The 11,227-nt window shown below is 41.2% G+C and overlaps 1 protein-coding gene across 2 annotated transcripts; it reads right to left on the bottom strand.

Annotated features, from left to right (window-relative positions):
- Positions 1-765: 765 nt before the first annotated feature.
- Positions 766-6,220, bottom strand: dmac2 (distal membrane arm assembly component 2). Of its 2 annotated transcripts, XM_083914339.1 has the most exons (6): positions 6,199-6,220; positions 3,843-4,027; positions 2,197-2,277; positions 1,709-1,848; positions 1,450-1,612; positions 766-1,366 (listed from the first exon to the last, which is right to left on the bottom strand). In XM_083914339.1, exons 1-6 carry the CDS (start codon positions 6,214-6,216, stop codon positions 1,231-1,233), a joined length of 723 nt encoding a protein of 240 aa, XP_083770465.1. In that variant the 5' UTR covers positions 6,217-6,220; the 3' UTR covers positions 766-1,230. The 2 variants fall into 2 exon arrangements, with proteins under 2 accessions (XP_083770465.1, XP_083770464.1); XM_083914338.1 differs by having other exon boundaries at positions 1,450-1,848.
- Between the last annotated feature and the right edge of the window lie 5,007 nt (positions 6,221-11,227).

The following is an 11,227-nucleotide window of genomic DNA, read 5'->3' on the forward strand; positions in this document are numbered from 1 at the left end:
ATACATTCAACAAACTCACTGTTAATAACAAAAAGGTAACATAAGGAGTTATAACTTTAACATAGACAACAGAACCTCACAAAGTTTGAAGAAGAATTAGCTCAGAGAAAATTCTGTTCACATCAAAACTGGATACCGAATCATTGAAGATGGTATATTTACATACAAAAGTAGCAGTGATTTCTTCATCTGCCTTCGCTCTCGTCTCCCAGTCTCCCTGTTGTCTTCATCTGCCTTCACTCTTGTCTCCCAGTCTCACTGCTGTCTTCATCTGCCTTCACTCTCGTCTCCCAGTCTCAATGTTGTCTTCATCTGCCTTCACTCTTGTCTCCCAGTCTCACTGCTGTCTTCATCTGCCTTCACTCTCGTCTCCCAGTCTCAATGTTGTCTTCATCTGCCTTCACTCTTGTCTCCCGGTCTCACTCTTGTCTCCCGGTCTCACTGTTGTCTTCATCTGCCTTCACTCTCGTCTCCCGGTCTCACTGTTGTCTTCATCTGCCTTCACTCTTGTCTCCCGGTCTCACTGTTGTCTTCATCTGCCCACTGTAGCGTCTGTGGGTCTGACTGCTGCAGCACAAGGCTCATGCTGGATTATGGGCTTTAGTTTCCTCACACCAGCGTCCACAGTGAAGATTAGAAATACAGACGGACAGACACTAAGAGGTGTGGCCACGTGGTTTTCATTATGACTTGTGAAAATCAAGGTGAAGGCAATATATTTACAACAATCATGACATTAGATAATACATTTTTTATTAAGTTCATTTACAATCATATTTACATTTCAGCAAATAAAAAAACATTTCTAACAATTGCAGACAATTGGGACACACATGATTTTACATACGTTTAGATTTTCATCATAAATGTGCACAACCTCAAAACAAGTTGATTCTGGGGAAAAAACACAAGTTGACTTTGATAACATATAGTTTCGATGACAATGCCATTTTTTAAAGTTAGTACCATAGACTGTAGAAAATAGGGATGTAGTCTCTGTGGCGTCACGCATAGGTTTCTGAAGAGCCCACATGAAGCTCAAATTTGTCCTGGGGCTCTGGTTGTTACCATTTTGGCGGTGCCTGATGCCAACTGACAAAAAATTGCATGGGTGGAGCTGAGACGGCCTGAAGGAAGCCTACAATGTATGCTAGCCACCTGTCCCTTCATTCCTCTGATTTCCGTCCCTTCCCATTCACCACCTCTGCCTTTCCATGTGCTCTTCCTCCCTCACTCCTGCTCCAGGCTGTAGTCATAGCCATCAGCGGTGATCTGGCACTGAGGTAACATCTCCTCCAGAAGGATAACGACCAACCCAGGATTTGAAATCCCAGGGATGGACGACACATCCAGACGCCGCAGTCCCCTGCAACACACACATGAATGTAATTCAACATTATGTTTTGATAATGACAAATGAGGATGTGTTGTAGGTGTTTGGCTACTTACTTGAGATTCCTGAGTGCAGCCAGGCCTCCTATAGTGATGCGTGGACAGTGAGAGATGTCCAGTTCCTCCAGAGAATCCTGGAACATATGGAGCCGGGCAAGGAGCCAGTCGTCCACTTCAGGACACCCTCGAAATGACAGAGTCCGCAAAGATTTCTGCCCATCTGAGGGAGGAAACAGAAGATCAAAAACACTCAACTTGCAGTAGAAGGAAAGTGATATTAAGAAAGTAACTGAAATGCTGAGTTGGTGCTCATTACCCAGGTTCCACAGTCCTGCGTGGTTGATGAGTGTGTGGCTCATGTTTACTTCTTCAAGGAGAGAGTCTTTGTGGTTCAAGAAATCCCAATTAAACTTGCCCCCCTTACCTGCAGAGAACCACTCTGACTGGCCAACATACCTGAGGATACAACAACACTGGAAATTAATACGCTATTTTAGTAACTGCTGTATTGTCTTTTAAGCAAATTCTTTCTTTTTCCTCAGTTTTATTTAATTGTAAACACAAAATATTTGTGTTACAGTTGCAAAGGTCTTTGTAAAAAAAAAACAAAGCATTTGAAGATGCGACCCTGGGGTCTTTTAATGGGTACTTTTTCAAACATTATAAACAAAACAGTTAATTGATTTAATTATTTGAACCATAAAATGAATAAGTGATAAAAATAATTGTTACTTGAAGCCCCACTGCCGCTTGATCGCAGTCAACTGACATGAACTTGGTTCCTACAGAAAAACAGAGACTTACCTAAATCCTCCCTTCATACTCAAAATATAATACGCTGCTGCTACGGTCGGCCCGTAAAACTGCTCCGTGTAGCCATAGTAACTGTGAGAGACAGCCGAGAAAAGTCACAGATGAATAGTCATGAACATTATTTCAGAGCACAAAGAATAGAAAGAATAGAAAGATCGTGCTGATAAGCAATTCTAAAAATGTTACTCATTAAAAGGTACATTGAGTTCTTGCTTGAACTCAATGATTTGGTACCATCTCATCTCATCTCATCTCATCTTCATCCGCTTATCCGGGGTCGGGTCGCGGGGGCAGCAGCTTTAGCAGGGGACCCCAAACTTCCCTTTCCCGGGCCACATTAACCAGCTCTAACTGGGGGATCCCGAGGCGTTCCCAGGCCAGTGTGGAGATCTAATCTCTCCACCTGGTCCTGGGTCTTCCCCAAGGCCTCCTCCCAGCTGGACGTGCCTGGAACACCTCCCTAGGGAGGCGCCCAGGGGGCATCCTTACTAGATGCCCGAACCACCTCAACTGGCACCTTTCAACGCTCAGGAGCAGCGGCTCTACTCCGAGTTCCTCATGGATGCTGAACTTCTCACCCTATCTCTAAGGGAGACTCCAGACCCCCTCCTGAGAAAACCCATTTTGGCCGCTTGTACCCGCGACCTCGTTCTTTCGGTCATGACCCAGCTTTCATGACCATAGGTGAGGGTAGGAACCAAGATTTACCGGTAGATCCAGAGCTTTCCCTTCCGGCTCAGCTCTCTTTTCGTCACAACGGTGCGGTAGAGCGACTGCAGCACCGCCCCTGCTGCTCCGATTCTCTGGCCAAACTCACGCTCCATCGTCCCCTCACTCGTGAACATGATCCCGAGGTACTTGAACTCCTTCACTTGGGGTAAGGACTCATTCCCTACCTGGAGTAAGCACCACTTCTTTAAAATGGGCTATACAAATAAAGTTATTATTTTTATTATGACTATAAATACAAAATATAGAGCTATACATTTTGTGGTGCATTGAATTTCTCTGGGCTGTAATTAGAGACGTTCCATACTATTTTTTCCCTCCCCATACCGATTCAGATACTCATGCTGTGGGTATCGGCCGACACAGAGTACAGAAGAAAGACTATGCCTGCGTGACTGTGATATGATTATCATTGTGGTATGGCCTGGCTCTGTTTTAACCCTTGGTAAAACTTGAACGAATGCAACACATGGAAGTCAAATGTATTTTGAAATAGAACAGTAGTGTAACTGCAACTTAACTAAATAAATATAGGAATAATTACATGTCAGAGCTAACCAGTATATAGGTTCCCTTTTCTAATAAATTAAGTGGCATCAGATCATTGCCTGGACTTCAGTACTTGCCGATACCGATGCAAGCATTTTCAGTATCAGAAGCATTTCCGATTCTGGTATCTTAATCGAAACAACTCTAGCTGTAACGCAGAGAAAGGTGTTTCATTTATCAGGTATTTGATAAAAGCTTTAAACAAGAATCAGTCTATTCCCACCTGAGAACTTTTCATCTCATTAATCAATTCACCGTCACCATGATCACCACATTAATCAATGGGGATAATGATGACCTGGACAAATGAGAACATTCACAGGCCTCATTGATCAATGTTTCAGAGGGAGGTTTCTTACGCGTTCTTCTTCTGAATCGCCTTCTTCCTCAGTTTAGACCCCCAGTTTATGAGCATCTCTACATCATAGTACCGCTGGGTGAGGTAGAGGAGGAGCCTCGTGTGCAGAGCCGGAGCTGAGCTGGAGCTCGACTGTCGCCGGGCAACAGCGAAGAGAGCCAACCGCTGGCCACATCTGTGTAGAGACTGAGGAGAGAGACACAGGAAAGAGATCGTAAGAGAGGACGCAGACTGGTGCTGAAGCTCTGCACACACACACACACACACACACACACACACACACACACACACACACACACACACACACACACACACACACACACACACACACACACACACACACACACACACACACACACACACACACACACACACACACACACACAGTATATAGAAAAATAGGTTTTACCATGTGGTTATTTCATAAAGACTTTTCATTAATTGAATTATCAGAAAACATGTTATATCATTATATATATCGTCATGGAGATATGAAATTACCTCTAGTGGTATTGAAGATTTCTGCATATGATGCCCATTTATACTATATGTGATAGTATATAGTACGTGTTATAGGTGATATTCTGGATCAGAAGGCTGTTATTTCCACCTATAGGAGTAGTTTATATACAGGTAACCCACGGTAACGGTCACAACATTGGTTACTTACAGTCTTTAAACTATTTTAAAGAGTTTAAAATCACAAACTTGGATAATAGAGAACACAAAACAACACCTTTTTTGTATGTTCTGTGGAAATATACCCCAGCCATGATTACAAAATGAATGAAATGGATCTTTTGAGCAAGCTGAATGTATTTGACTTAGCTTTTCCTAAATATAATCCAAGCTTTTCTTGCAATTCATAGGTTCAAAAGTGTGTGTTTTTAATGTGGTTACCTGTATAAATATATAAACTACTCCTATAGGTGGAAACAACAGCCTTCTGATCCAGAGTATCACCTACATGGCAGGGGTGCTGAATACGGCACAACACCGGAAAAAAGTGACTATTTTCCCCCAGTTCTTATCAGATAAAGTGAGTAAAGAAAGAGAGAATATAAGAAACAAAAGACAAAAAGTCTATAAAATGATTCATGCCCTGATTCAATTCAATTCAATTCAAAAAACTTTATTTGTCCCCAGGGGCAATTCAGGGCACACAGAGCTGCAAATAACGACAGTCAACTATACAAGGACATTTTAACCTAACAACAAGAATAAAGTGTCAAAGAAGAAAAAGTGTCAGGATGCTAGTGTGTCAGTACAGGTTAGAATAAGTGTCAGGATGTTAGTGTGTTAGTACAGGTAGAATAAGTGTCAGGATGTTAGTGTGTTAGTACAGGTAGAATAAGTGTCAGGATGTTAGTGTGTTAGTACAGGTAGAATAAGTGTCAGGATGTTAGTGTGTTAGTACAGGTAGAATAAGTGTCAGGATGTTAGTGTGTTAGTACAGGTAGAATAAGTGTCAGGATGTTAGTGTGTTAGTACAGGTAGAATAAGTGTCAGGATGTTAGTGTGTTAGTACAGGTAGAATAAGTGTCAGGATGTTAGTGTGTTAGTACAGGTAGAATAAGTGTCAGGATGTTAGTGTGTTAGTACAGGTTAGAATAAGTGTCAGGATGTTAGTGTGTTAGTACAGGTAGAATAAGTGTCAGGATGTTAGTGTGTTAGTACAGGTAGAATAAGTGTCAGGATGTTAGTGTGTTAGTACAGGTAGAATAAGTGTCAGGATGTTAGTGTGTTAGTACAGGTTAGAATAAGTGTCAGGATGTTAGTGTGTTAGTACAGGTAGAATAAGTGTCAGGATGTTAGTGTGTTAGTACAGGTAGAATAAGTGTCAGGATGTTAGTACCAGTTAAACACACACAAGTCACAGTTAGATACATAGAACATCGTCTGCGTGAGATGTAGAAAGACATGTGTGTATCAGATGTATGCAGACATGTGAACGGGTGTATATGATGTAAACATGAGGTAGACTCTTGAAACAGGTATAAACAGAACTGTAGTTCAGAAAAGATATAAGTGGACAACTGTGATGCCAACAGGGCTTCAAACTCCTTTACTGGGAGTTACAGAGCCTCGGAAGACTCTTTAACATTACACAGGTGAGAGTTAAACAGTATATACAGACAACTATACATAAGTCACACTAAAAACAACAACAATAAAACCCCCATGTTCAGCTCCGTTCAGCATGTTCTAGCACTGAGTCACAGTCCTCTGTTAAAACAACAACAACACACGCATTCAGGGTTTAAACTGACTTTAAACAAGACTATACTTTGCTATTTAAATGTCTTTAAACGCGGTTTTAGCTGTAATAATAAGTAGAAATGTGAAGGGTAACTCACCATGAAGGGGACCGACATGACAGCGGCGTTCAACAGAAAGCCGTGAGGGACAAACGTTTCACCGCCGCTTTTTCGGTCACTTGTTGTTCGTTGAATCGACCGCTGAGTGTCGCTCTCTGCACGTCTCTGATCAAACCAAATCATTCATTCATTCATCGTCAACCGCTTATCCCGGGGTCGGGGTAGCCGGGGGGCTGGAGCCGATCCCAGCTGACATCGGGCGTGAGGCGGGGTACACCCTGGACAGGACGCCAGTCTATCGCAGGGCACATAGAGACAAACAGAGACAGACAACCATTCACACCTACGGGCAATTTTAGAGTCATCTAAACCTAACACATGCACGTCTTTGGATTGTGGGAGGAAACCGGAGAACCTGGAGAAAACCCACGCAGACACGGGGAGAACATGCAAACTCCACACAGAAAGGCCCAGGCCGAGATGCGAACCTGTAACCTTCTCGCTGTGAGCAACAGTGCTAACCACAAATCATAACAACCTTTATTTATATGGCGCTTTTCATACAGGACAGTATCGCACGTCCACGGGACAGCACCCCCCGCGGCCAGACCAGAGACAACCCCCAATCTGGCAGGCCCCCTGAGGAAACACTGGAGACCAAAAACTGTTGCCTAAAACACTAAAGGGTTCAAATATGGAGGATAACAACATGAGGGACTAAAACATAAAAGCATAAAAGCATAGAGGCCAGAAACATGAACTACAACACTAAAGCATAAGAGCATAAGACATGAGAGGCCATAAAAAATAAAAGCACGAAGGCTCAAACACAGAGATTAAAACAGTATAAAAGGATAGAAAGTGCTCTGATTAGCACTGCCTAAAAGAAATAAAAAAGAGTTAAGATTTCAATTCAAAGTCTGGTTAAAAAGATGGGTCTTAGGCCTCTTTTTAAAAAAATGATACTGATACTGATGAACTAAGTATACTTCATCAAGGAGCCGCAAAAAGAGAACACAGGAAACGCTCCAGCAGTGTAAAAGCAGCCTTAGTGGGTCATCTTCCCTTTGTAATATTTACCGCCCCACCTGTAGGCTGAGGTGACTGGGTTGCCAGTTCTGGTACCATACGGTCTGTACAGAGACCTTTATAAAATGTGCTCAATCACACAGTTGCACAGCAGTAAAATTATTATATCTACATAGGGGAGGCAGTAGCTCAGTTCATAGGTGACTTGGCTGGGAACCGGAGGGTCGCTGGTTTGAGTCCCTGTGTGGACCATGAATGGAGCATGGACTGGTGGCTGGAGAGGTGCCAGTTCATCTCCTGGGCAGTGCCCAACTGCTTGGGGCACCAGTCACTGGCAGCCCCCTCGCTCTAACGTATCTCCATTAGTTGCATGGATATAGGTCCTGTCTGTGCATGTGTGTGTATTTTGGGCCTGTGTGTGTGTAAAATGAAAAAATAGAGTGAAAATTGAATTTCCCCGTTGCGGGATGAGTAAAGGAATTCTTCTTCTTCTTCTTCTTCTTCTTCTTCTTCTTCTTCTTGGTTATGTGTAGACAGACTCCTGTTGGGATGTGCTATCTGCTCTTTGTGCCATTGCATTATTCCTCCTGCTACACTTAATAGTTATTATAGTTGTTACATTCATTACTCATGCTCACAACATTTGCACAGTTTTATAATTCAGTTGTGCAGGATTATGTATTTATATCCATATTGTTATAGATTCTCAGTAATTGTTTCACTGCTCAGTGTTGATGCCAAAACCCCCACGATTGGGAGATGATGTTTACTCCTCATGTGTGTAACTTTGTGTCTATGTTGCATTTTGTGGATTTTTGTATATTTTTTGTTTGCAGTTTTAAACACATTGTATGTGGAACTATCAAATAAAACTTGAAATTTCACTGAAGCATGAAATTGTTTTATTTCTTACTTTTTCTGCTCTATTTTTGTGAACAATATTCTTTTGATTGTCCCTTAATTCTGTCATGTCCGTGTGTCTTTTTTGTTGTATTTTGTGTTAAATATACACAAATTGACATAATATATACGTCAGAGAGTTTGTGCTGATAATATATACCATGTATATGGGTTAAGGATAGATTCAAAGGGGCTAACAAAGACAAATTCATTTCAAATCAATTTCATTTTATTTAAAGTGCCAAATCACAACAAAAGTTACGACCCACAAAGAGCATATGCTTAGAGTTTTAGACTTTCTTAGACTTTTATACACAGCAGAAGAGACTGAGTTAGTAGCAGTGATTATATTATATTTTTATATAATGTGTATTTGTCTATATTGGATGGAACTCAGCGCCTGTGTGTCGGAATGCACCACTGGTTAGAACACGTGTCATAGTGTCGTGTTCTATTAAAGAGTTCTATCAGAAAAGAACTCACTATTGCAATCACACTCATTAAGGACAAGTTTAACCACAGTTCACTCACACTTTTACCTACTGAGAGATTCGCAACAATGTCAAACCGTCAAACAAAGGTATGTTTCACAGATATACACACTTTTCTACGTGTTTTTAGATCTTTTTCATCTAAATCTTTGGCATATTCGGCTTCACTTACAAGAGTTGAAGTTATTGTCTCTGAAGCCTGATTGTATCAGGATGGTTGTATTGTTTTACTTATGCCATGTTTTCCTTTTTTCCGTATTCTGAACAGAAAAATCAAAATGCTCCTGAAAAGGTTAAGGGAGATCAGACCGGACGACGCTCCAGTTTCACTGGGAGGTAAGAAAGTCAATTTTAAATAAAGTCAAACTAGAACACCTGTACAGTGTAAAGCAACTTATGGAGGTGTTATGTTGCAAAGTGGTGTACTGAAAGGTGTTTTCTTGATATTTTTACATTAATCTTACATATGTGGAGGAACCAAAATATAAGAAACATCTCAAAGCATCAAATTATCCAGAGCTAAATCAGCTCCTCTGCTACAGTACGGTGAACCAAGACTCTGACTTTGAAAACTCAGTTTAAATGAACTGAAATTGTGTTATATTAAAAAACAAAGTACTAGGATGAATGAAAAAAAGGCTAATACAAAATTATAAGTCTACATTATAATATTTAAAGAGTTCACTGCACAATTCAATGATTTTATTCAATTTTCATACGTTTCTAGAGTCTTGATATGTTCACAAAAAAACAGAAATTGGAGGTATCTTTTGTTTTGTTGATGCATTTGAGGTTTACAAGGAATTCAGTGTTGTACTTCTCATGTTCAAAATGCAAAATTACCTTAATTTGATATTAGAATTAGTTTTACACAATATATACTCTTTCATTTGAGTCCAACAAGTAACTCATTATATACAATGATCCAATAAAAGCCTTAAAGATTCTAGTTCATGATTGCAAATAGGGCTGTCATAATATCATAATATTTGCTATTTACATACACGTGCATTTCTTCTGTTTAAAAAGAAAATAGTGATGTTACTTCTTAGAGCATTGCTTCTGTTTGGATGTTATGTCAATGTCTCATTTGTTTAAAGACTGTAATAACTGTGTCAGAGTTATTAATGTCCTTAAACAATTCTCCTAAATGTTTCAAACACAATATAATAACCAGCTTTGTTTATTTGCATCACCAGAGTCGTCGTCTCTGCGGAGCCACAGAGGACTCCTTGGCTGTACAGACTGTTCGGTCGACCCCTGGTAACCGTCCCTGCTGTACCTGAGGTGGACGACCAGCAGACGGAGAAGAAGAAGAAGAAGAAGAAGAAGAAGACTGGCTGGAGACCGTTTAACTGCTGCAGGGTATGTTTCACACAGAGTTCCAGGGCTTCCCATTAAGCTGAAATTTATTAGTCTGGACTCAAATGTTGCCTTTTAAAGTGTAACTTCTAGTTGATCTTGATGCAGTCTTTGTAACATTGAGTTGTTTTGTCCTCAAACAGAAAAAACGCAGGGTGGCTCCCGTTAGTGATGAAGATGTTGAAGCTCATCAGGAGATCCATCCGGACAGCTCCGTCCAAGTGGACCAAGTGGTGGAGTTTAAAGGGCTCAGTGAGGAAGAGGAGGCCGCGCTTGACAAAGTCATCGAGGAACGCATAAAAGCAGCTGCTAAGGTGCCTCAGCAGCCTGTTTTTTCTTCCTTACTTGAAGACGCATTTGTTAAGGTCTTGTCCAAGCAGCACTCCCCCTACAGGTAAGCCAACTAATCGCACACTCACAGGGCTGGGTATCAAACCTCAATACTTGTCTGTTACTCGTTTAAATGTGTGTGTATTGACCAAGTTCTTAAAGTTGTTATTAACTGAGGTTCAACTTTGTGTTGCACCACTGTCCCGATTGATTTTTCCGATACAAGTCGATCTTCATTTGATTGATCCAAAACTGATTCATAAAATCCCAGGATCAATATTTTACATACAAAATCCGCAGAAACGAATATGAAATTAAATGCCTGTTTCTCCCTCCATGTTGCAGGTGTTTTGAAACTCCCAATGAGGACCAACAGCCCTGCAGCTCCACCCAAGTTACACAGGACCAAGTAATGCAGTTTGAACAGCCTAGTGATGAAGAAGAAGAAGATGAAGACGGAGCTGGCCAGGAGAACAAGAAGGCAGCTGCTGAGGTGTCTCAGCGGTCTGATTCTGCCTCCTCACTCCCAGGCGCAGATGATAAGGTCTTATCCAACAGACAGACCAAGCAGCACTCATCCTCCAACAGGTAAACCAACTAACCGCACATTCACAGGGCTGGGTATCAAACCTCAATACTTGTCTGTTACTCGTTTAAATGTGTGTGTATTGACCAAGTTCTTAAAGTTGGTATTAATTGAGGTTCAACTTTGTGTTGCACAACAGTCCCGTGTTAGGGTTGGGTTTAGATATTATAGATTTTTACCGATACAAATCGAGCTTCTGAGTGATACAAACCGTATGCACAAAATCAATCTTCAATATTTTACATACAAAATTAACAAAAACAATATGAAATTAAATGCCTTTTTTGCCTGCAGCTCCATCCAAGAAGATGAAGACGGAGCCGGCAAGGAGAACAAGAAAGCATCTGCTAAGGTGTCTCAGAAATCTGTC

The sequence above is a fragment of the Echiichthys vipera genome (genome assembly GCF_963691815.1).
Source record: "Echiichthys vipera genome assembly, chromosome: 5".
Classification (NCBI taxonomy): domain Eukaryota; kingdom Metazoa; phylum Chordata; class Actinopteri; order Perciformes; family Trachinidae; genus Echiichthys; species Echiichthys vipera.

What these genes read in the sequence shown, in the direction of transcription:
- dmac2 (XM_083914338.1), bottom strand. An exon ending in AGTATGAAGGGAGGATTTAG is followed by an intron (nt 1,849 to 2,196) that starts GTAAGTCTCTGT and finishes TTGTATCCTCAG; the next exon opens with GTATGTTGGCCAGTCAGAGT. An exon ending in GCTGCACTCAGGAATCTCAA is followed by an intron (nt 1,367 to 1,449) that starts GTAAGTAGCCAA and finishes TGTGTGTTGCAG; the next exon opens with GGGACTGCGGCGTCTGGATG.